At 41.1% G+C, this 26,974-nt stretch overlaps 1 protein-coding gene across 2 annotated transcripts in view; it reads right to left on the bottom strand.

Annotated features, from left to right (window-relative positions):
• Positions 1 to 26,974, bottom strand: part of CACNA2D2 (calcium voltage-gated channel auxiliary subunit alpha2delta 2) — a 452,436-nt gene that overhangs the window by 342,718 nt on the left and 82,744 nt on the right. For both annotated transcript variants that reach the window (XM_056805022.1, XM_056805023.1), the window contains exon 2: positions 23,001 to 23,082. In XM_056805022.1, the coding sequence (XP_056661000.1) occupies positions 23,001 to 23,082 (82 nt within the window). The remainder of the gene's footprint in view (positions 1 to 23,000; positions 23,083 to 26,974) is intronic.

The raw sequence follows: 26,974 nt of genomic DNA, 5'->3' as shown, positions 1-26,974 counted from the left end.
AATGAAGGGCATCAGATTGGTGTTTTCAGGACTCTAGGGGAAGGAAGAGGACAGAAGCAAGGTGTGAACTGATATAGCCTGGGAAAGAGGGTGCCACATGAAAAGGGGACAAGAGGCCTGAGATAAGGGAGGTAACCCTTAGCTCAGGGACCTACCACTGTGGCCCATGTTGGGGTTCCATTTTTCCTATACTCTAGACTTTTTCTCATTTTTTCTTTCCCCACTTCTCTCTCCTTCCCTCTCTTCCTTTCTCTTGATTTGTTCTCTCCTCATTTTCTCTCCTTCTCCTACTTCCCTTGGTCCCTTCCTCTTTCCCTTTCACACTGGCCAACCCATAGCTACTGCTTAACCTCAGTGGAGGTACTTGAAGGGGTAAACTCTAGCTTGAATTAGTAGAGAGCAGATTGTTAAATTTTCTGTGTGAACACTTACACTTCCAGAAATCAAGGAATCCATAAATTAGGGCTTGATTTGTTGTTTTGTTGACTTCTAGACTCAAGAAGTAGTGAAGAAAATTCTAATAATGCAAATTAAACTCAAAAATGTGTCATAAGTGCCTTTTTTTAAAAACCAGAGCCAACTGTTAAATATTTATCATCATACCCCATAGACACTAGGGTATTACCATGACAATCAGTTACTTTGTGAGACACCCCTCACCAGTATCCACATCTCTAACTCTAGCCCTACTCTCAAAACTCATCCCTTCTTCAAGATAGAGCCAACTCCCTCCAGACTACTGGCCTGATGGAGGTAGAGAGAGGGGTATAATGGGAAAGGCAGAGAGGCTCTCCTACTTACTAGTAGTAGCTGTGTGTCCTGATGCTTCATTTTCTTTATCTATAGAATGTAGACTATCTTTAGTGATGACCCCCTAAGGAGTAGATGATCTAGAAGGTTTTTTCTACTTCTAAATCCTGTGGTTGTAAGCATTGGATTTTAAGTTATAAGACCTCAGTTAGAATCTTGTCTCTGCTGCTCAATAGCTGTCTCAGTTTCCCCATCAGTAATATGGGGATGATAATACTTAGTAGGACCTTCACCAAAGGGCTGTTTTGAGGATCAAATGAGATGAGCAATGTAAAGCTCTGTAAATTCACAAAATACTGTATAAATGTCAGATATGATCATTTAAGAATGCTAGAATGACAGGTAATGAGAGCCCTGTCACTTCTCTAGAGGGCCTCTAGGGAAAAAGACAATCCCTGAACCCAGAGATGGAGGCGATGGGCTTCAGAGTTCCTGTCCCCTTGGGGACAAATCTTCTCAGCCTAGAGCTTGAGTTGGAAGGGGACCCAATGCATCCAGATTTCTGCTTGTGCCTGGAGTACTCCAGATGTGCCACACAACAAATATTAATTACACGTTCCCTGGGAGCTCCAGCACAGAAGGGGGGGGGGTTGCAGGGAGGGAAATGAGGAAGCCAGAGGCAGCATATGAAGAGAACTATCAGCTGGTGCCTAAAAATAGTTCCCAGCCCCAGAGGACAGAGGGTTTGGAGGGCAGCAGCCTTTTATTTAGAGGGATCAAAACCCTGCCCATCTGTCATTTAGGTCTTCCTGGAAAGTTCATGTGCCCTTTCTGACAGGATCCAGCAGTTGATTTCAAAAGGAGGGGGCTCCAAGTTTCAATTTACACTCTGCCACTAATGGGAAGGGTGGCACAGGAAGCAGAATAATGACACATCCTTCTCTCTTTCACCCTGAAGCCTCAAGAGCACAAATGGTTTTTATTCGTTTTCCCCCAATGTATTTTCTGCATAGGCTTCATGAATGGGGACAGTCAATAAGCCAATGCCTCAGTTTCCCTATCTGTAAGAGGGGACAAACTCATAGGTGTATTGATTATAAAAAAAATGCTCAACTCTGCTTAAGGTATGAAGGTCATAGCTCATTAGATTGTAAGCTCCTTGAGGACAAGAATAGTCTTTTGCCTCTTTGTGACCCTCTGTGTCACTTGGTACAGTGCCTGAAACACAGTAGGCACTTAATAAATGTTGACTGATCTATAGCCCAATTGAGGCTAAGGCTAGGTTGAGATTCCTATGTCAGATCCAGGTCCTTTTATGTTGGAAAACCAAACAAACAAACAGCCTTTGGACAGGATGACAGACAGCCTTTACCAAGTCCCAGAACAAATCCTAATTCTGGTCCTAGACTGAGCTTTAGCCCTCACTCCAAACTAAACTCTGATCCTGTTACAATCTCAGATTCTATTCTGGCCATACATTGAGCCCTGACACTTGGCCCAGACTAAATCCTGGCCTTGGTTATAGGCTCACCTTCTTCCTTCCTTCTGTTTAAAAGAAAAGTGATTAGAACCTCAGGACTTTGGTCATCCTCAGTCTAGAGAAACAGCTTCAGGCAATTGAGTCATTATGAGGTCAAAGAAGGAAGGGCAAGTGTTGAACAATCTCCTCCACCAGAGGCTGGACTTGGGGTCAGTATCCAGGAGCACAGATTTTGGCTACTTCCTAATGGATAAAAATTCTGGGCAAACAGTTCCCTTTGGTCTTCTTAACCTGTAAATAGTTTTCTTAAAATAAAACCCCTTATGTTCTTTCAGTCAGTCGCTCTTTTCCCCCACCTCCTCCACCTTCTCATGGCCTTTCAGCTTCCTAAAAATGGGCACATGGGAACGAGAGCTCATGCTATCTTTGGGGAGCTGGATTGGTCTCCAATTTAAGAAACTTGAACGGACAGGAGGTGGGCAATGGGCCACACACTCTTAGCTGTTAAAGGGTAGGCTGCTTGTTAAGAGAACAGATCAAGGCAGGGGGTAAGAGAGAGGCCATGGCATAATAACTGTCTTCAAATATCTAAAAGTCTGATATGTGGAATAATGATAATAGTTGCCATTTTAATAGCATTCTAAAGTTTACAAAGTAAAGTGCTTCTCTCCCACCAGCACAATGAAATAGGTAAAGAACTGAAGTTCAGAAAAATAATTTGCCTGGGATCATACAGCTAGAACATGGGATATGAAATACAAACACAGGGAGTAAAGTTGATAAGTGGCTAGGATTATGGGCAGGGAGTCAGGAAGAGCTGAGTTCAAATCCAAACTCAGGCACTGTGTATCCCTGGGCATGTCACTTAACTTCTGCCTGCCTCGGTTTTCTCACCTAAAAATGGGGATAATATTAGTACCTGCCTGCCAGGGTTGCTATAAGGGTCAAATGAGATAATATTTATAAAGTGCTTAGTACAGTTCCTGGCACATGGTAGGTGTTATGTATATATTATTGTTGTTATTGTTTTCAGTGCTATTCCTAATATGCTATGCTGTCCCTCCTGTGGATTTGGCTTATTTTAGGTGGCTCTAGATAACGGGAAAAATTAGGTGGCACAGTAGATAAAGCACAAGGTCTACACGTAGAAATTCAAATTCATCCTCAGACCTTTCCTAGCTGTGTGACCCTGAGCAAGTCATGAGCTAGAGAATAAATTAACAGACCACCCCAGTATCTTTGCAAAAGAGAAAAACCCCAACCCCAATGGGACGATGGAGAGTTTGATACAACTGAAATGTCTGAGCAACAACAACCAGAAAACAGAATTAGAGGGGGAGATTTCAATTTCACAGAAGGAGGGACTGCTTACTAGTTCAAATGTCCAACAATGGATTATATCTCTTTGGTAGGTAGTGAGTGTTGGAATGTTTAAGCAGAAACTGGCTTGTCCTTTTGCCAAGAAGGCCTTAGAGGGGAATCAAAGCTTCAGAGAGGGGTCAGGTTAAAGTTCCTTCTAGTTCTGATATTCTAGTAGATAAAAATATAAAGACTATTAACTTATTCCTGGAAGAGACTTCAAGAAATCTCCATCTCTCCACTGTTAGAAAAATGAACTCCTAAGGCATTCGAAACACACAGCCATCTATTTTCTTCTTTAAAAGCTGCACGCTTTCCTTGGATTTTCCATTCTTATGAAGGGTAAGAAGTTCTAATTCCTACTGGCCCAAAGAGATGCTTACAAGCAGCTTATCTGGGACTGGCTACCCTCAACTCTGTCCTTACCTTCTTCTACCTCCAGATACTGAAAGAAGTTTTCCAGCTCCCAGGAAGAAACGATATGGCTTTAGGACAGAATGTGCCTCTTTCCTGTGCCCACCGGTCCTAGGCACCCTTATGAATTATTCATCTCCATTAGCCTCATTATGCAAATGAAATAAAAAGCAAAGCATCTGGTTCCCTGATCTTCCCCCCAGGATGGGCGCAGTATGGTAAAGAATGGGAAGCAAGGGTGAAGGGAAGAAAAACTAGAGGAAGAAACCTATGAAGGAAAGATTCAGGAGCATCTCTGCCAATCTGTGACACCAGAAGAGCCCAAAGCAATAAGGGAAACTGAGAGGGAGGACAAAACTTAGCATCAATAGTAAGGGCTCAGGGGTGGTAGTGGGGAGCAAAAACCAAGGAGGGGCTTTTTAAAATAAACCCAAACTCCTTGGAACAGGGAATACACATAATTCCTAAAATGCAATGAAAAGCACTTGCAATTTGGACTCAGGAGACCTGGGTTCAGGTTCAGACTTTGTCATAAAAGGTTCAATGATATGAGCAAATCATTCCCCTCTCAGAGTTTGAGTGTTTTCTTCTCTGTAAATGGGATTAATAAAATTTTCATTACCTACTTCATAGGAGTGTCTTGAAGAAAGGGCTCTATAAACCTTAAAACATGACAGAAGCAGGAACCATCCATTATTTTTTAAATTTATTTTTTATCATTAATTTTTAAAATTTTGAGTTCCAAATTCTCTTCCTCCCTCCAGCCCTTCTCGCACCCAATGAGAAGCCAAACAATATGATACCCATTATACATGTGAAACCATACAAAGCACATTTCTAATATTAGTTATATTGCAGAAAAATAAAGAAGAAAGTGAAAAAATAATATGCTCCTATTCACATTCAAGACTTCATCAATTCTTTCTCTCGGTGTAGATAGTATTTTTCATCATAGGTCCTTTGGAACTTTTGTGGGTAATGGTATTGGTCAGAGTAATTAAGTTTTCAGTTGATCATAGTTACAATAGTCCTATGACCTAGTTTTGCTCTCTTTACTCTGCATCAATTTATATAAATCTTCCCAGGTTTTTCAAAAACCATCCCCATCATTTTTTTGAAAACTCTTTAAAAAAAGGAAAAAACAGAAAACTTACTTTCTATCTTAGAATTGATACTAAGTTCTGTTTTTAAGGCAGAAGAGTGGTAAGAGGTAGGTAACTGAGTTTAAATGACTTGCCCAGGGTCATATAGCTAGGAAATATTTAAAGCCAGATTTGAAACCAGGACCTCCCATCTCCCGACCTGGTTCTATCCACTGAGGAATCTAGCTGCCACCCTCTTCATCATTTCTTACAGTACAATAAATAGTATTCTATCACAATCATATACCCCAACTTATTTATAGTCATCCCCAAATTGATGGACATCCCCTCAATTTCCAGTTTCTTTGCTACTACAAAAAGCTGCTATAAGTATTTTGTACAAATTGATCTTTCTTTTCTTTGGGATCTCTTTGGGATACAAACCTAGTAGTTGTATTGCTGGATCACAGTTTTATAGCCTTTTGGAAATAGTTCTAAATTGTTTTCCACAAGCATTAGTATACCCATTTTCCATCCAGCATTTGCTATTTTCCCTTTCCTGTTATGTTAGCCAATCTGACAAGTGTGAGAGATAGTATTTTAGAGTTGATTTAATTTGCATTTCTATAATTTTAATTATATTTAGAGAATTTTTTCATTAATATTAAAAGTTTGATTTCTTCTTAAAATTATCTGTTCATGTCTTTTGACCATTTATCAGTTGTGGAATGAGAGTCACCCAGGATTTATACAAAACAGTAACAACACAGCTAAAGATGGATAGTAGAAGAAGGGGATGCATGGTATCACTTGGGGAAGAGAGTGGAGACAGATTGAAGGCAACCAGGGATATTTTTAGAGAGAGGGTAAGGGATCAAAATAAGGTTTTTTTTTTACTTTGTACTTAGACATGTGTTTGGTTTTGAATAGAGAAAAAACTTGCCTAGCTCTGTATATAAGTCTGGCAGCACACAAGAGATAGACTGGAAGTTGAGGAGAGAAAATAGAAGTAGGAGACTCTTTTAGTCTACTGCAGGGGTGATTAGAGTATATATTGGGGTGATGATACAAACAGCAGATAAGAAGAGCAGATAATAGAGATATTGTCCAGGAAGAATCAAAAGGACTTGGTGACTGCTTGGAAATGAAAAATGCAAAAGAAAGAAGCAGCAAAGAAGACCAGAAGATTACTTTCTATAACTCTGAGATTAGAAGGAATTTGTTTAAAATCACACACCTCGGTAGTTGAAGAACAAAGACTAGAATCCAGATCTAAGCACTGGTTCAGTGGATTTTTTCCTCCTCTACCACCTATCTTCATCTAATACTATTGACCTTCAGAGAGTCTCAGGATACGATAACAAGGTGAAGAAACACTACTGGGCCAGTATTATTCAGGTGGGTCAAAGGGCGAAGCCAAAGAGAAAGGGGAAAAAAAAAACCCTTCTCTTGAAAAGCACTCACCTCTCCCATAGTTCAGGGCCAAAGGACTCTTGCAGCCCTGTGTCAGGAAGGGAAGAAAGGAAGTAAGTATAAATGAAGAATAAAGGAAAATAAATCAGTCTTATTTCAATTCGAAGCAGTAGAAATTACTCCAGGATAATATAATAGAGGTCTTGGCTCCCAGAGCCACTGATGCCTACCCATTCCTAATATGGCACCTCAGGTCCAGGCCTAGCTTCCTCTGTCCTCCCACAGTCATTTATGGGGCCTTGAGCAAGTCAAACACGGATGATGACATCTAGAACTCTTTATCTCAGTGGGTTGTTAGTTAGAATGGAAGGAGGGAAGAAACATTCTAAATAGAGGATTTCACAGGCTCCTCCATCTGCCAACTCCAATATCATTTAACATTTTCTGGGTGCAGCAGTAGTGGGAGAGAGGGGGGCTAAGGAGGATATAGTACTAGCATCTGGGAAGGAGAGGAGAGGCTTAAAGATATGAGGCACCCAGTGACAAAGATGGATGAGGAATCACTGGCTCCTGCTGAAGCACAAATCAGCAGCAATTATAGGTGTTGGGGTGGGGGTAGGGCAAGGTCTCCAGTTAAATTTAACTGCCACTCATCAGCTCAAGAACCCTGCCCAGGGGGAGCTTTTAGGATGAGCCTGGTGCTGGGGCTTCTTACAGTCGGAACAGGGGAAAGCAGCTTGACCAGGTGATGATGGGGAGGAAAGCTGAGATGGGGACACTGGCCCTAAAAGATGAACCCTCATGAAAACTGCATGGTAGGGGCAGGGAGAGTACCAAGCAAGGATATCAGCTGTGATTCTCTTAAAAAATCTTTAAATTTTCCTCCATATTTAAATAACAGGCCTGACAGTTTGAAAAAGTAGAAAGGTAGAATTTGTGGTAAATTTAATATTATTTTCAAGTAGGAGCAGCACATAGAATGGCTAGAGATTTGGCCTTGGAATTGGGAGGACTTGGGCTTAAGTTTCTTCTCTAACAAAAAATGGCTAGGATGTTTGGCACGTCATTTAACTTATTAGTAATCTGAGTAACTCTCTGAGATTGTAGTTGCAGAGTAGTTACTGATTTGAGTTGGTGGGGGGTTGGGGGTGGGGACTTCCTTATCAGAAGCTCCGTAAACAGAAGAGATCACAAGTTTGGTTAAAAAAAAGTTAAAAATCTTATCTTAAATTGTAGCCCTGTGGAAATGAAGCTTCCAGTGAACTCTTTTTGTTGAGCCAAGACTCACCTCTACTTGATCCTTTTTTTGTTAAGTTGGGATTTCAATATACTGGGTTTGTTTAAAGCAGGACATGCCTTTTGACCACCCAGAGTTTCTTGCAAATTCTTCTCAACACAAGGCACCATCTAATTTCTCTTACTCTGGTTCTTTTCCTTTGATGTCTCCTCTTCCCACTAAATGGGAATGTCCTCCAAGGTTCTGCTTTGAGCTTTCGACCCTATCTCTATTCTCTCTCCCCTGGCAATCTTCTTTCCTCCTAGGACTTCAATTATCACCTCTCTTCTGATGATTCCCAAATCTCAATCTGTAGCTTTGACCTTATTCTGAAACTCCAGACTAGCATCTCCAGCTGCCTGTAGGACATCCCCACCTGGATGTCCTGCCAACACCTCAACCACAACATGTTCAACCCTGAGCTTATTATCAGTCCCCCAGCCCCTGCTGCTCTACTCATCCTAACTTGCTCTTTGAGTTAATGCCACCACTATTGGCCAAGTCATTGAGTATCAAAATCTCAGGCATTTTTTAACTCTTCCCTCTCTCTTATCTCCACATCTAACTAGCCACCAATTCTTATCAACAACTCTTCCTTTGCTAACTCTGTCATATCAACTTCTCAGACCACTCTTATTAGGTCTTTATCATATCAACACAATACAGTAGAAAGAGAAAAAATGGATGGTAAAAAGACATGGGTTCAAGTTCTACCACCCACGCAACTTGGACAAGTTACTTTTATTCTCTGGACTTCAGTTACCTCATCTATAAAATAAAGAGGTTGGACCATATGGGCTTTGAGTTCTTTTCCAATTCTAAATCTAAGATCCAATGATCTCTGGCCTAGATCACCAGAATAGCTTCTTAACTGGTGATTTGGGCTCCAATCCCTACCTCACCCCAAATCCAATCAATCTGTCATGTGCTGACAGATAAATCTTCTTAGCACAACACTCTGAGCATGTTACTCCCATGCTCAAAACCAACCCTTTCCAGGTTCCCCAGTGCTTATCAAATGAAATCCCAATTCCTCACATCCCTGGTCTTCTACAATCTGGCCCCAGCTGCCTTTCCTGCTGTTCTCTTAAATGCACTTTCTGTGCCAGTCACTGGTCTCTTTGAGATCTTATGAACACACTTTGCACATCCCCCTCTCCCTTTCACTGCCCATGCTGTTCATTATACCTGTTCCTTACCAGTTCACATTCCTTCTTACCACCTCTCAAAATCCTACCTGTTCTTCAAGGCCCACCTTGAGTCACAGAATCTTTCTTTTTAAACCTTTACCTTCTGCCTTAGAATCAATACTAAGCATCAGCTCCATGGCCAAAGAGTGGCAAAAGCTAGGCAGTGGGGGTTAGTTAAGTGATTCCTGCAGGATCACATAGGTAGGAAGTCAACTACTAAGCCACCTAGGTGCCCCTGAGTCACAGAATCTTAAAGGCAAGAAAGCACAGCTATTTAATTATATTTGCACCTGAACAAGAATCCTTTCTATGGCATACCCAACAGATGATCATCCTCTGCTTTTCCAGCGATGGGAAACTCACTTCCTATGGACTCAGTCGATTGCTCTAATTGTTTTTCTTTATATCAAGGCTCAATATGCCTCTTTGCAACTTCTACCCAGTGCTCCATTTCTGCCCTCTGGGACTGAGCAAAAGAAAAAGGGGAATCATTTTTTTCATGCGACAGTCCTTTGAATACTTAAGACAACCTTCAAGTTCCTTGTAAGTCTTCTCTCCTGGTGGCTAAATACCTGCCCCTAGTTCTTCTGAACAATCCTAATATGGCAGGAAAATGATGCTCTCTTCTTGACACTCCATTTTTCAGTGTCTTTCCTAAAATGTGGCACACAGACCTGAATACAGTACTCCAGGTATCGTCCAGGTCCCTCATGCTCCAGAAAGCTTTCTTTGATCATATCCACTTTCCTCCAGACTCCTGTAGCCCTTTGCTTGCATCCCTTATTCAGCCATTATTACAACTAGTTTGGAATTATGAGCTCCCTTTTAAAGTGCTCAGACTTTATGTACTCCCCAGCACCATCCTCATTCCCTGATAGGCTGTGAGGTCAGTCAGGGCAGGCCATTGTCTTCTTTACTTCTCTCATAGAATCAATACAGACTTATAACTAGAAGGGAACCAAGAAGTCCATGTTTTCTAGCAGAGGAAGATGAGGCCTTAAAAAGTTAGGTGACTTGGGGGCAGCAAGGTGGCTTAGTGAAGAAAGCCAGGTCTGGAGACAGGAAGTCCTGGGTTCAAATATGACCTCAGATACTTCTTAGCTGTGACCCTGGGAAAGTCACTTATCCTCCATTGCCTGGCCCTTACCAACTTCCACCATGGAATGGATAATATTCATTCTAAGATAGAAAAGAGGGTTTTTTAAAAAGATTATGTGACTTGGCCAAGATCACATAGCTGACATAGTGGATTGAGGGTTTGAACCCAGGTCTCTGTGATAAATCTCCTTTTTAATTGTATTATATTACCTTTTCCTTGGGGCAGCTAGTTGGTGCTGTGGATAGAGCACTGGGTTTGGAATCAGGAAGATTCATCTTCCTGGGTGCAAATCCAGTTTCACTCACTAGCTGTATGACCTTGGGGTAGGTCACCTAACTCTGTTTACCTCAGTTTCCTATCTAGAATGAGTTGGAGAAGGAAATGGCAAACCATTCTTGGTATCTTTGCAAAGAAAACCCCAAATGGGGTCATGAAGAGTCTAAAACAACTGAACTAAATATTACCTTCCTCAGTAGAACTTAACACAAAATCTCATTAACACATAGCCAATACTCAGAAAATGTTTTTTGATATTAAGAAACACAGTCCCATTGGGTTTGGCCTTGTGATCAAATGCCCTGGAAAGGTGGAGAAGGGGCTCTCTGGCCCAGTATTTTAGTCAGTCTGCTGTCCCTCCTTCCCCACCAGACAGAGATTCCACTTCTCCCCATCCTCCACACTCTGCTTGGGTGCCTGTGCCAAGAGTTGGCAGCCAGGCTGTCAGCAGGAGGTAAAGAGCTGAGAAAGCAGGTGAGGAAAAACTGGAGCACCTCCGAGGGCTTTGGGAGAACAGGCAGTGGGAAAGGGAAGAATGTGGGGGAGAGATTCAGAGAGGGTCCAGGAATAAAACCTCAAATCTGTCAGTTCAGCACAATTCTCTAACCACCCTGGGACCCAGCCTGAGCCAGAATCCACATGAACATAGCCCTGGACAGAGGCCAGCCTCTTCAGCATCCCTGGCTCACAGCAGGGTCTTGGCTATCTCCTGCTTCTGCCCTGCCCTACCTCAAATGCCCTCCTGCCTCCTCCTCTAAGCCTGCCTCTCAAGTTCTATCCCTTCCAAGAAGTCTTCTGACTACCCCAGACTCAGCATCTGCCTCAACATCTCCTCCTCTGCCTGGGCTTCAATTCCTATGGTTATACAATAAGGAGTTCAAAGAAAGAAAGGAAGAAAGGAAGGAAGGAAGGAAGGAAGGAAGAAAAACAATGAGTAAGTCAACTCTAAATTCATTGTGCTATCTAGAGTATAATAGCATGATATATACTGTCTGGGAAGAGAGCTAGAAATAAGAGGGAGGAGCCACATGGGGTCAAATCTTACCTCCAGTCCTTATAGCTTTATAAATATTATGTAAGTCATTTAACTTATGGAGCCTCAGTTCCTCCATCTATAAAATGAAGATTAAAATGACTTACTGTCATGATATTAGAGTAATGATATAAGATAATATGTGTAAAGGTATATATAACTAATGTGTGTGACATAAAAGTGATAATTTTGTATGTAAAAATATCATTGTAAACCTTCAAGAGCTAAATAAATGTCTTCCATTATTATTAAAGTTCATTCTAACTCTGGCTTCTATGGTTCTCAGATTTTCCCCCAAAGAAAGTACCTTTTCTCTTCCCTTTTCCAGGGTACCCAGCAAAGAGTGGGGTATGCAATAGAAATGAAGGAAATGATGGCTGAAATGACATCAACAAAATGAGATGGGAGTGCCTGGTTTGATCTGTACACTGCCTATAAGAAAGGGCTGAAGGGTTAAAATAAACCTTAGCCTGTTCCTTCCTAGGACAACTGTCCTCCAACAGAATGAAATATTCAGTGCCACCTAGCTCTCGGACACCATATATCTGACCACAAATTTCACGCCTCATGTGACCCAACATTATGAGATTCTAGTCAATAACTGGAGTCTGGGTCCTTGTCCTTCCTTTGGGTGGCAGAGGTGGGAAAAAAGGAGGTGGGGTGATTGGTTAGAAGCAGCAACAATTTTCCAGTTTCTTCTTTGAATCAATAAACAATACCTGACTCCAAGGAAGTCCTTTTCATTACAGTTATTTATTCAGGGCCCAGGGTCAGCTGGAGGTTCACAGAATGGAAACAGAGCATGTATATGGCTTCCCATTATGTGAGGAGGAAAGGAAGTGGCATTACCTATCACAAAACACAATCCAGACTGACAGACATTAGTATTCATGCACGGTTCCCATATGCCATGAACCCATGGCTTACAAAACAGATAGGGGGAACACAAAATGACATGGGTCCTGCCCTTGGGGAGCTCACTCTTAAGAAACAATGAGATAAAAATATAATATGGAATTAAGGGTCAAGTAATAACATCTGACATCCTTCTAGAACCCTCAAGTATTTATTGTGCCTCTGCAATACACAAAGCACTGGATACAAAACTGGATCCCCCCAAATTCCCTGTCGTTAAGGAACTTATATTCTACTGGGGGAACACAACCTGAATAAGTACAACATAATGTGAGGGGTTAGAGAAGAAGGGAAGAGGATGAAAGGGGAAAGTAGGAGACAGAGACAGCAAGAAAGAGAAAGATGGGGGAGACAGAGAGAGAGAGAGAGAGAGAGAGAGAGAGAGAGAGAGAGAGAGAGAGAGAGAGAGAGAGAGAGAGAGAGAGAGAGAGAGAGCGCACACTAATATATGAGGGGGGAAATCAAGGAAGACTTCCCAAGGGTCTCTGAGTGGAGCCTTGAAAGAGGTTAAAGATTTGAGGAGGTGAAGGTGAAGCAGACATGTATGAAAGTGATAGGAGATAGAATACTAAGCTCAGGGAACAGTGAGGAAGCTGGATCCTATAGCACCTTAGAGTTTCCAGAGCATTTGCACAAACTTCTCTCATTTATCACTCCCAACAATCCTCTGAGGTAATAGTAATAACCATTAGGACTCCTCTTCTTTCTATATAGCTTTAAGGTAGCAAAGTTTACTTTCCTTACAAAAACCCAATGAGGTCAGGAATATAAATATTATTACCTCTGTTTGCAAATGAGGAAACTGAGGCTAGGTCAGGCAAAGTGATTACAGGATGGCTAGTAAAAATATCAGATTCTACTCCAGGCCTCCTGCCTGTGAGGACAGCAGCCTTTGTACTCTTCCCTACTGCTTTAGTTGGTCAAGTCAGTCAGTCAACAATCCTTTATTAAATGATGCCCTTGACAGTAATAGGAGAGTTCAGAAGGTGTTATTATATAGTCTTTTTTGCAGAGGAGAAATTGGAGGTCTAGATCAAAGAAATTATTTGCCCAGGGTCAGACAGTGGCAGAACTTGGAATCCTGGTCTTCTAGCCTAATGAGTGTTCTTTCCCTGGGGCAGATTGTCTCTCATAAAAGGGGAGGGCCTTCATAACTCTTCTGTAGCCATATTCTGCCAGGGATGGCTATGAATCATGGAACACCCAGATCTAAGAATTAACATTACAAATAACCCTGAGGATACTGGAAAGATGCATAGTGGGCAAAAGGAGACTCCATCCTAGTGCCATTATTAGCTTGCTTCGAGAAGGAAAAATTCAAGATGCTTTATATTTGGGGGGAGCTCCCTCTCCCAAACAATAGTAGATAGAGCCAATGGGTGTGAATTCAGGAAGATAGTGCTTCAAATCCCACAACTTCCTAAGCTTTTTTATTAAGTCACAGACAAACTTCATTTCCTTTTTGAAGCCTTCCCTCATCTGCCCTGACTTCTCTTTCCTCCAGGGAACAGGATCTTTCCATGTATTTCTGAGACCTTTCCTTTACCCCCTTCTTTGAAATATACTATTTGTATAAAGGACTCTCTCTCTTCCCTTCTCCCTTTCTCTTTCCACTTTCTCTCTGTATTCTACTCCTTTATCTCTTCTCTGTCTCTGCTTTTTCTCTTTTCTCTCTGTCTCCCTCTTCCTTCTCCTCCTTCTTCTTTCTCACCCTCTCTCTCCTCTTCTCTCCACTCCCCGCCATTAGACTGTAAACACCTTGAGAGCAGGAGTCTTATTCTCTCTATCTTTGTATTTCTGGTGGCTGAGTTCGCCTATTTGCATATATCTAGGTTATTTGTTGAAGGAAATTGAAGAAGTTATATAAAATACATCAGGCAAGGACATGCATGACCAAAAAAGGAGGTGCTGCACACAAGCAGAGGATGACCTTCAATCCCTTGGAGGACCTTTGCATCCTCCCTAAAATTCCATGAAATATTTAGATGAGTTTATTGTCCAAAAATCACTTTAAGGTATCAAAAGGTTGAAATCTACACTTGTGTAGGGTGCACCCATTGCTAAGAACAGACATTTCAAAGGATCTAAGTAAAAGAAGGAAGTGTGGTATAGTGGAGAGTGCTGGATTTAAAATCAGGGCCCTTCAGCCAGGTCCTAATTCTCCTAATAACTTGCTGTATAGCCTTGGATAGGTCATTGTACCTGTTGGAAACCCAGGTTTCTCATCTGTAAGTGAACACTTCCCAAGAGTATTCTGCGTACTTTTCTTCAGAAATGTCTCTCAACAAGATAAGGTTTCCCAAGTCTAAATTACATAGAACCACAGGGTTTTATGGCTAAATGAAGTCTTATTGTTCAGTCATTTCAGTTGTGCCTGACTCTCCTCGACCCTGTTCTCGTTTGTTTGTTTGGGTTTTTTTTTTTTTTTTGGTAGATACTGGAGTGCTTTGCCATTTCCTTCTCCAGATCATTTTGTAGATAAGGAACTGAAAAACCAGGTTAAAAGACTTGCCCAGGATCTCAAAGCTAGTAAGCTGTCTGAAGTCAGATTTGAATTCAGGAAGATGATTCTTCCTGACTTCAGGCCTGGTACTCTTGTCTACTGCACCATCTGCCCATCCAAATGGAGCCTTAGAAACCATCTAAGATAATCCCTGAGGTCACTCAATTCTAACACCATGACTTTTTGATTCTCTACAATATCTCTAGTCCAGAACTCCTTTGGCTATTTCAGCTCTTAATCCAGAAGCAGATGAGCCCAAAAAGGGTCTAAAGAGATGGTAGGTTGGAAGATTATGATCTCTGAGGAAAGAGGGATGTTCAGCCTGACCAAGGGGAGGCATAGGGGAGGTATGCTTGCTGTCTTCAAATATTTAAAGAATTGTTCCTGTGGATGGAGGAGCAACTTTGTTCTATGCTTTCCCAGTGGGTAGAACTGGGGCAATGAACCAAAAGGTGGTACTAGGAAGAAATGAACTCCTTAGAAGAAAACTCCCTAAATCTAAGGCTTCTCACTCCCTGAAAGTGTTTGAACAGAGGCCAGAGTCATCAACTGGGGACACCTGCACTGGAGAGGTTGAATCAGAAGACCTGAGCCCTTTGCAGCTTTGTAACATGAAGTCTTCAGAGAAAAAGAAAATAAGTGAGAGCTACCACAGTCAGGAAGGTTTCCTTGAGGAGGCAGGACTTGCTTTGACTCTGAAGAACAGGGAGGAGTGAGGAAGAGTGGTCATCTACTCACAGTATAAAATGGTCCATGGCACAGTCTTTCTGGAACAATGAGGCTTCCAGCAAAGAAGCATGAAGAGACTGAGGAGAGCTACCTGCTTGAAGTCAGCTATGCATCAAAGTGAGAAATGGAAGAGGGAGATGAGGTTTCGGGAAATGGTGGAAATAATTCAAGATGGAGACCATAAAGGCAAGAACTGTGTATCTTATCTAAACTCCTTGTGTTCCTCAGCACCAGGTCTAGGATTCTGTATGGGATTGGGGCCTTAATAAAGGCCTAATGAATGAACAAATTATGAAGCTGGAAGAACCTTAAAAACTCATTTTACAAATAGACAAAGACTAAGAGATAGGAAGTGTGACTCCATGGCAGATTTGGGATTTGAAGGCCAGTCTCTTGTTCCAAAACAGCTCATCACATACTTTTGGCTCTAAGGGAGGACCTTATTTACTGTGTACCACCTTTGCCCAGGAGTGTTCTAGGCATTTTCCTTCAGAAATGCCTCTCAACAAAATGAAGTTTCTTGAGTCCAAATTACCTAGACCCACAGAGTTTTCTAGCTAAACAGAGCCTTGTTGTTGTTTAGCTATTTCAGTTGTGTCTAACTCTCCATGACCCCATTTGGGGTTTCTTGCAATGATACTAGAGTGGTTTACTATTTCCCATTCCAGCTCATTTTACATGAGGGAACTGAGGCAAACAGGGTCAAATGATTTGCTCAAGGTAACACAGCTATAAATATATAAAGTCAGATTTAAATTCAGGAAGATGAATCTTCCTGACTTCTGGTCTGGTACTTTATCTACTATACCACTTAGCCACCCAAATGGAGCCTTAGACATCTGATTCAGCCCTCTCATTTTAAAAGTGGAAAAATGGAAGTTTTCAAAGGAGAATGACTTGTCCCAAATCATATAGTATGCCAGTGTTAATGCCAAGACCAGAACCTATTATCACAGAAGGAACTTTAGAAGATATCAATCTCATCTAATCCTTTCATTTTACCAATGGAGCAACTAAGGGTCAGCTAATCTTTACAATTGATTCGCATCTATAAATACCTAGTAGATTTCCATTTGTTTATACTACATTGGGGAATTGGCATTTGTTCAGTAGGTGATGGGTTAGACCAATATGGTGACTATGTAGTATAAAAGGAAGTAGAGACATTGCCATATGTGGTTAAATCCTCTCTACTTCTAGAAGAGACAGTGCATTGCTTAGCCCCACAGATTCAAAAACTTTTCTGCTCTAAGTAGGTCCTGAATTGGCTGAGATCTCCAAAACTCAGTCCCAGGGTCAGAATATTTCAGGTTAGAAGGGATTTTAGGGCCCTTCAACTCTAAACCTCTTAATGTACAAATGCAATTTAACAAGTCAAACATTTTATTAACCACCTACTGGCCGCTGTGCAAGGTACTGAGGATACAAAGGCAAAATGAAACAGTTTCTGCCCTCAAGAAGTTTCTACTCATCTGGAGGCAAAGGATGGGGAAGAACCGCAACAAATACACACAAGTAAATACAAAGTATGAACAACATTACAAAGTAATTTTAAGAGTCCAAGAACAGTAACACCTCAGGTAGGGAGGGATTAAGAAATTCTTGTTGTAGGAAGTAACACTTGAAATGAGCTTTAAAGAAAATTAGAGATTCTAAGGAATGAAGAGAAGACTCTCTTCCAAACAGGAAGAACTTGGGCAAAGGCATAGAGGTGGAAGATAGGATATCCTGAGTGAGATGCAGCTACCAGGCAGAGTACAGATGAAGGGCAGTAATAAAAAACAAAACAAGGCTATATAAATAAACAGAACCCTGCTGTTTAAGTCTTTAAATCCTTGGTAAAAGGTTTTGCATTTTTATCCAAGAGATGGAACCACTGTACAGATATGAATAGGGGAATAGCATGATTAGTTTTTGAGGAATATCAAAACTTGTTCAGCTTTCTGGAAGATGGAGTAGAGAGGAGGAGACTGGAAACACAGAGAGCAATTAGGAGACTGTGGTAAAAGCCCAGGAAAGAAATGATGAAGGGAGAAGACTATAAGAGGAAAGATGGGAGTTGGATATGAGAGATACTGTAGAGAAAGAATCAAGACTTGGCAACTTATTGAAAATGGGAATAAGAGAGAGGGAATACTCAGGACCTTAATTAAGGCTGCAAACCAGGATAACTGTTAGGATGGGGGTGACATCAACAGAAAGAGAAAATTGTTCTTTTTCTTTTTTTATTCCAAATTTTACAAAACAAGCATTTTCACATACAAAGAAAAAGAAGACTGTATACAAATGAAATCACAAATCTCTTCCTATATGTTTAGCTACTCCTCATATTCATATAACAAATCCCATCCATAAGTCTCTCAGTTCCTTCCCACCTTCCCTGCATCACAGAAAATATTGTCTAGGAGACCAACACATACATATAAATGAAGTCTTTCATGTTTCACTTTCTATTTACTTTCTAGAGGTAACATTCGCAGTTTATTCTTCCAGCATTAATTCTGTAGCAGTGAATAGTGTTCCTCTAGTTTTATTTATTTCACTGTTCATTATCTGGTGTAACTCTTCCCAAGATTTTAAAAAATCAGTCTGCTTATAATTTCTTATGGCATAGTAGTATTCCATCACAATCATATACCACAATTTGTTTAGGCTTTCCTCAATTGATGGGCATCCCCTCAATTTCTAATTCTTTGCCACCACAAAAAGTACTGCTATAAATATTTTAGAACATATGGATTCTTTTCCACTTTCCCTGATCTCCTTGGGAAATACATTGCTGGGTCTAAGGGAATAAACAGTTTTATAACTCTCTGGGTGTAAATATAAATTGCTCTCCAAAAGAATCAGATCAAATTGCAGCTCCACCAACAATATATTAGTGTCCTCATTCTTCCACATCTCCTCCAAAATTTGTCATTTGGCCTTTTTTTGTCATTTTAGCCAGTCTGATGAATATGAGGTGATGTCTCAGAGTTTTTATTATATGTTTTTCATTATTCTAATTAGTAGTGATTTAGAGATTTTTTCATACACTTTTTCCCCACATATTTCATATATGATTTTGAATTCTTCTGAAAATTGTCTGATCATGTCTTTTGCCCTTTTATCAACTGGGGGATGGTTCTTATTCTTATAACTTTAACAAAGTTCTCTATACATTTTAGATATGAGTCTTCTGTCTAAGAGACTGGAAAAAGAAACTTTCAATTCCACTTTCAACAGATGAAAAAACACCAAAATTCAGAATACAAACTTCTCACCAGAAACCAGGTACCTATGGCCTATGATGACTTAGGTGAGCAATATCTTTGATCAAGACAGCAAGAGGCACCCCCCACCCTTGCTTTGGATGGGTTGAAAACAGACAATCAGGGTCACAAACAGGGTGGAACTCTGAAACAATTCAGACATACCTGGATATATGATTGTTGTCAAGTTAAGAGCCCTGTGCAATCTCCTTTTTGGCAAATGATTCAGGATTCTATTTGCTCATCAGTCCAAAGTCAGTAACTTTCAGAGCCAGAGGGTCCAGTAAATTGTGGCTTCATTTGGAAAGTGTGTACGTAATTCCTGAGGACATTTTATATGCCTCTATGAACCTTCCTTTGGTGATGGGCCCACTTTCTGCTCTTGGGAAGTGCAATTTTTTCATTTACACACAGATTATGGAATTTACAGCCAGAAGGGACCTTAGAGATCATAAAAGTGAGGGCCAGAGAGGGAAAGGGGTGGACCCAACATTATATGGCTAGTAAATAGCAAGGCTGAGATTTAGATTCAGGTCCTGTAACTCCAAATCCAATAATAATACCCAGGCATCCATTCAGATGTTACTGTTCTTGAAAGTAATAAAGCTACATTTCTTTAAAAGTGTTTTCTGTTTGAGACCACTGGCAAAGTCAGCTTGACCTGGTCATCCATTATTCTGAGCTAGGAAGGATTTCCTAGGAGAGACAGTGATTAAACCTCTCAAAGTCCAATAGCTACTCCTGAGGGAATAGTGTAAAAAATCTTCCTCAATATTTAAAGTTTCAAGTGAGACATGGTGATGGCCATCAGACTGACTGTGCTATCAAGAGGCATGGTATCTAGAACATAGGAAGTAATCATTGGGCTTCTTTCTACCTTTATTTGGTCAGACTCTACTGGAGTGTACCCTATAGTGGTCATTGTATATGAAGGAAGATAATAACAGAAGGAGATGACCAAATGGGTTGGCCAAGATGAAGAAGGGCCTAGAGATCAGTCCATATGAAAAGCAATTGAAATAATTAGAGAAATTTAGTTTAGAAAAGAGAAAACTCAGAAAACTGTCTTCAGGGATTAGAATGGCTATTGTATGAAAGAGGGATTAGAGTCACTCTGCCTTGGTCCTAGAAGGTAAAACTATGAACAATGGGGGGTAGATTTGTAGAAAGGCAGATTTTGATTCAACATAATGAAAAAATTTAACAATAGTTGTAAAAAAAAAAAAGAAGTGGAATGGGCTGCTTTGGACAGGGATTCAGGGAATTCTTTAAGTGGACACTAGGTAGCCCTTTGTTTGGAATGTCATGGTGAATGTTGGAGAGAGAACAACAGTTGAAGGGGTCTTAAAGGATGCTTGGTCCAACCCCTTCATATCATGAATGAGAAAATTGAAGCCTAGAGAAAGTAAGTGATCTGTTCAAGGTCATATGTACATGGCACAGATGGGACTTAAATGTGGGTCCTCTCACTACATATCCAGGAAGCTTTTACACTGTGCTAGGCTTCAGGTGCAGACTATAGACAAGATGACCAATGAGGTCCCTTCAAGGTTGGAGATTCTACATTTCCCACAGGAGGAAGTCATTGTGATTCATACCCTATGGCATGAAGAGAGATAGAAAGGGAATGGCTACAGACAAGTTAAATCCCTTCCAGATCCTTTTGTGCCCTCAGGAGTTCCCACATGCCTGGAATACATTCTTGTCCTTATTTTCATTTGTTAGAATTTTTGTCTCCCTTCAATTTGTCACTTCTTCCTTGGAGCCTTCCCTGACCCTCAGAGCTAAAAAGAACCTCAGACTCCAGTTTTTTTAAGAGCTCCATGTCCAGGCCTTTCCTTTGTCCTTGTTGCACTCCTTCTTGTCTTTTCATTATATATCTACAAGTCACACTTCAAGGGTCTGTAATTTCATTAGTGTGGGAAGTCCTTCCACCAACACAAGTTCCAGTTCCTCTAGTATTCCATGAAAGACCTTTGAGGTCATTCTGTAGCAAGTGTGGTGATGAGCCTTTCTATACACTCCATCCCCAGGATCTACAATCAGAACCCATCCTTCTCTGGCACAGCCCTGTCTTGAGAGCCCAGGATCACCTCCATGCCATGAATAGGCATGTGTCATGGCCTCGCATCAGCTATTAATAAATCTTTTCAAGGGCAGGGCCTGTGTTGTAGCTCTCTGTGTATCCCCAGAAGCTCAGCACACTCTATTGTGGACATCACAGGGGCAAAAGTAATGTTTGTTGCCTTGAACTGATCTGAATCGAATCAAATTGCAGATGTCATAGAGAAAGCTCTGAAACCCTAGAGGTCAATAAATTACATATAGATGAACAGCATCAGACCTTGCCTAGGAGGCACAAACTCCCTGCCCTAACTATGCCTCTTCTTCTTTGCCCATGAGCTCACTGCCACACCCACCCACCCATGGGGATGGCCACAACAGTCATCCACATTCTCGTTAAAGCCCTGCTAGAGGAGCATGAGTTGGCTTCCTAAGTTGTGGACACTTTGCTAACACATAGGTGCTAGAACAAATGGGCATGCATGAGATTAGGGGTCCTAATACATGATTTAAAATGTGCCCCAAGGAAGAAAATGACTTGGCTTGACAAACCCATGAACTCACTACTGCCTATCATAAGACTGGCTCTGGAGAAGTGGAAGTATATTCCAGTGGTGTCCAACTCAAATGGAAACAACCCCCTGCAGGCTGTGTGGTGACTTAGGAAACCACAAATTAACATTATCCAGAATGCACTGCATTTTTATTTATTTGTTTAAATGTTCTCCAATTACATTTTAATTTGGTTCAGGGCACACTTGCAAATGTTGGGGGGGGGTCATGCATTTGATACATCTAGTTTATACTATATATATAGCATGTATGTATATAGCATAAAAACAAAACCCAGAAAAGTAAAAAAAAATAAGAAAAGTCAGCTAAGTGGTACAGTGTATGGAACACAGGACCTGGAGTCAGGAAGATCTGAGTTCAAATCCATCCTCAGATATTTACTAGCTAGGTGACCCTGGGCAAATCATTTAATCCCTATTTGCCTCAATTTCCCCAACTGTAAAATGAGGATGATAATAACACTTATATTTCAGAGTTATTGTGAGGCTATCATGAGATAATACGTGTAAAGCATTTTGCAAACCTCAAAACTGTAAATAGCTATTATGATCATGATGATGATTGTTATTATTGTTATTACATCTAAAATGAACCACAGCTTAGGTCCTAAGATAGGATAATGAGTAAAAAATGAACTATATGTCCACTTTCCCTTTCCTAATGATTTCTTCAATGGAATGTGGCACTCACTCTGGGCTACTTCTCCAGACAGCAGCTTCCCTGTCTTCCCGAAAACAGAGCAGGGCTGTGAGAAGGATCATTTCCAATAGGCAGAGTCATTAGCCTCCCACATGGTGTGAGCCCCAGAGGGCCCACCCCATCCATGGCCCTAAACGGCCACATTTCCATTTATGCAGTGATTGGGTATAAGCAGTTTAACATGTCATTAAGACATGTTTCAGAGTGTTCTAATGTAGTGATTGATTATTCTCCTCATCACATCACTATCTCTAAACATTAACATAATCTTCCGAAGACTTAATACAGCATATCTCGGCTAATCAATCACCCTTTAACTCCATACCCTTAATTCCTCATTTTCACTAAGCACACATTTCTGTACTTGCCTCACAGTTAGATTCACAAGCTGGTTTTCCCTTCTATCTGGGTCAGCTTGCCCTGGACTTTTCTGAGTGAGGTCTCTATACACTGTCTAATATAATCCCATTTTCATGTTTGGCCTAATACCAAAAGGTCCTACTTAGCAGTATGATCACTTTGCCAAGCCCTCTTTGCAAGCAGACCCCTTTCTCAACCATCATTTAACTAAGGGCTTCTGACTGGATTAGCCCTGTTTGTACCTTGAAAGCAGATTTGCTGAGCCCAATTTTGCTATGTGAAAAATCTGTTAAATTCAAATGTGCTGGTGGAGATGCAAATTTAGCTTCCATGATAAAAAGCTACAATCACTGCCGAAGTCTACTTGCCTTGGGAAGAAGAGACAAAACATATAAAAGCATGTAGATATTTTGTTCGTTTCTAATTGCAAAAAAGTGGCAAGAACTGAATAAGTCTCTGAGCCTGACCTTCAGCATCCTGTTAAAACAGAAAGAGCCACAAGAGAAGTCTGTAAGAGGGGCCAAACAAGCTTACCTCTCTGAGTTGCTTGACACCCCCAAAGATCCTCATCACTCCATCAATCTCTTGTTCCAGCCTTCGAGACCAGTACTGCATCCTGTAAGAAAGGAGGGAGGACACAAGCTCAGGGAAAGGCAGCAGCAAAATCCAACATTTAGTTCTATGGACAACTAGGAGGATAAAGGAAACATCACTGCTTCATGTTTTATTTCCATGTGACCAGGAAGAGGCCCCAAACCAAAGATTCACAATGCCTTACATTTGAGACAGGACATGAGCATCAGAATTCAATTTACACCCAGGGGGAAGCAGAGGGAAAGAAATGGAAGGAAGCACATTTTGCAATTTTCCTTTCAGCTGAAGTCCAGGTAAGGGAGGGGAAAATTAGGCAGTAGGCCAGATCCTCCAAATAAAAACAAATTTAGCTTTAAATGGACCAGTGGAGCTTGTTACATAAAAGACCAGCGTCTCTCTCAAAGATAATTTCTTTTGTAATGTGAATTGTGACCCTTTGATATATCTGTTCTAAAAATAAGGATTTTTGTATACTGAAGTTTTTATATGAGGCACACATTTATGGATAAACTTTTCTTCTTTTTTTTTTAATCCTTACCTTCTGTCTTGGAGTGGTAAGGGGTAGGCAATGGGGGTCAAGTGACTTGCCCAGGATCACACAGCTGGGAAGTGTCTGAGGCCAGATTTGAACCTAGGACCTCCTGTCTCTAGGCCTGGTTCTCAATCTACTGAGCTACCCAGCTGCCCCCTGGGTAAACTTTTCAAAAGTTTATAGGATTACATAAATCAGAGATAAAAGAAATCCAGAAATCATCTACAACAGCAGTGCCAAATTCAAATAAATAGAGCACCAGGTCTGGAGTCAGGAAGACCTGAGTTCAAATCCAGTCTCAGACACATACTAGCTATGTGACCTTAGACAAGTCACTTAACCTTGTTTGCCTTATTGTCCTCATTTGCAAAATGAGCTGAAGAAGGAAAAGGCAAACGCTCCAGTACCTTTGCCAAAAAAGTCCTAAAGGGAGTCACAAGAGTCTGAAATGACTGAACAACAATAATAACAAATCATACGTAAAGGTCCCTGGGACAGAATACTGGCATGCACTAATATTACCTATTTTCTATCATATCATTATTTTGTTAAGTATGTCCTGGTTATATTCAATGTGAAGTGGGACTCCTTTTTGATATTTCTGGTCTAGACCAACCCCCTCATTTTATAGATGAAAAAGCTGAAGTCAGGGAGTGACTTCTTCCACTTCACCAATTCAGTAAGTGGCAGAACCAAGACAAAGAACTCAGGTCTGCCGGCTACTGGTCCAGGGTTCCTCTGATCACACCAGGCTGCCTGACACTGACAGGAGGATCTCAGAAGGTTCTTTTAGATCTGATAGTATATGTTCCTCATCCATAGAGAGATTAAACAGCCTCTGACCGCATCATCTATCTCAAAGGATTCTTCTACATCTAACATTATATGCTTCTCTCCTCTCCTCCCTAGGGATGACAGCATGTGGAGTAATAGAAAGAAAATGAGCCCTGGAGTTGGATGACTTGTTCCTAATTCCACCTCTGACACTCATTAGCCATGTGACTATGGGCAAGCTATTTCTCCTCTCTAAGATTCAGGGATTTTTTCCATCTGTAAAATGGGGATAATACCTACTTCACAAGTCTATTATGAGAAAAGCTCTTTAAAATGGGAATGATTATCAATGTGGCCTTTCATTAAGGAAAGCATATTTTTATTACACAATTGTGTCTACATGATCTGAACTAATGGATAAAGAGTGGATGATATGGATAATCAGGAATAGGAGATGATCCCCATATCCTTTCTGTTTGGTCTTTGGAGACATTTGTGAGGCTTTTTGTCTTGTCTTTAGAGCTAGCTACTGGCGATGGTTTGCTTTTGTTTTTGTTATAGTAAGAATTTTCAAAATGCTGTGCTCCTTAAGTTAATATTCTAGTGAGATACTGGATAAAGGGGAAGGACAGCTCAGGAGAATTCAAGACAATGCAAGAAGGCAAAACAAGCATGAAACCAGGGGCTAACAAAGTAGAGAGTGGAGAGCTGACTGGACAGACATGCCCTGGACTGGAAATAAGAAGAGTTGATCAGTGTTTGACTCTACCACTTGTTAGATGAATGACATTAGAAATTGCTCCCTCTTTCTGAGGCTCAGTTTACTCATTTATAAAATGGGGATAAATAATAAACATACTACCTCTCTTCCAGGGCTGTTCTGAGGACCAGATAAAATACTATATTTAAATAGCATGTTGGAGAGGAAAGGGTATTAGGCTCTGAGTCAAATCCTGGTTCAAATCCTATATTTTGCTAATTTGTGGTAGTAGCCAAATCATTCCATATGACTGGGTCTTAGTTTCTCCTGCTGAATAGTGAGGGGAGTTGGACTAAGAGGGCCTCTTGGGTTCTTCCTCTCCAGCTCTGCCTCCCATGATCCTATATGATACAGTAAGGTCACATCTTAAGATTAGTTATGTGACTATTGTGCAAATCTTTTAAGATTTTTAAGACTCAGTTTTTTCATCTGTAAAATGGGACAATACTTGTATTACCTACTTTACAAGGCTATTATGAGAAAAGCTCTTTAAAATGCAGGATTCTGGGGGCAGCTGGGTATCTCAGTGGATTGAGAGCCAGGCCTTGAGATGGGAGGTCCTAGGTTCAAATCTGGCCTCAGATACTTCCCAGCTGTGTGACCCTGGGCAAGTCACTTGACCCCCATTGCCTAGCCCTTACCACTCTTCTGCCTTGGAGCCAATACACAGACTCCAAGATGGAAGGTAAGGGTTAAAAAAAAATGCAGGATTCTACCTACATGTGGTATCATAGAATCTCCACTGCACTAGGAACCAGGACACCTGCTTTCTAGTCTTTGCTATGCTTTCAACTGGGTGTCTGACCTTGGCCATGCCCTTCTCCCCTGAGTCTTATGGGTAAAATATGGAGGTTAGAGTAGGAGGTCTGTCTAAGGGCCCTTGCAGTTCTAGGCTTGTGGTGTCCTAGGATTGTAAGAGACCAGCTCTTCACAAGAAAATTATTGCAGAGTCAAGCTGAGCTGATTCTGTGAGCTCTAAGAGGAGGAAGGGAGCAAAGAGGAAGAAAAATCCCCAGGCAGAAAATCTCCCCTACAAATTCAGTCACAGAAAGGCCCTTTGCCATAGGCACAAAACCCCAAGAGAGAAATTGGTTCCATTCACCCCTTAGCACAAAGACACTAAACTGTAGCTCCTCTTTCCTCCCTAACAGGCCCTCAGTAGCTTGCTTGTCAACTGCCCCATCATTTCCATATTTCTCATGCTCTTTATTCATATGACATTCCTTATCTCTAAATGCCTTTAAATTAGTCAGGAGGAAGAGATGTGAGCAGGAGAACACTGTTCAGGAACAGAGGGCAGGCAGGCAATGGCTGAGGAAGGGGAGTTTCTGGGTAGCAGTAGGATGGTGTAGGGGGTGGGGGAAGAGGGAACCAGAGCCCTTGGGATATTCAGAATCCTTCTCTATCCATTTGACAAAGAATATCAGTCCTTCATCTGTAGAACACTGTGGGTTTTTGCAGCACAACGTGGCACAGGAGAAAGAACATTGCTTTCAGAACCAAGAGACGTGTTCAGGTTCTGGCCTGACATTGCCTAGCCATGTTAACGTAAGCAAGCCACTGTCATCTCTGTAAAATGGGAACAAGACTTGTATGACTTTGTCTAACATTCTTCTAAAGAAGAGCTTTGTAAAAACTGTTCTACAGATGATGAAAATCCCTTCCATATAACCTAGATTGGCGAGTTTATTAGTACAGAATGAGAAGATTTGGATTTAGTAGGCACCTTGGACTTTTCCCTAGGCCACATGAAAGTAGCAATGCTTAGAACTTGGATTAGATCCAGGTTTCTCTCACTGTCCTAATCCAGTGTGCTTCCCACTCTGTGTTCTGCCTCTCATTCATTGT

The sequence above is a fragment of the Monodelphis domestica genome, chromosome 7, assembly GCF_027887165.1.
Source record: "Monodelphis domestica isolate mMonDom1 chromosome 7, mMonDom1.pri, whole genome shotgun sequence".
Lineage (NCBI taxonomy): Eukaryota > Metazoa > Chordata > Mammalia > Didelphimorphia > Didelphidae > Monodelphis > Monodelphis domestica.
This window is presented reverse-complemented; position numbering and strand designations above follow the sequence as displayed.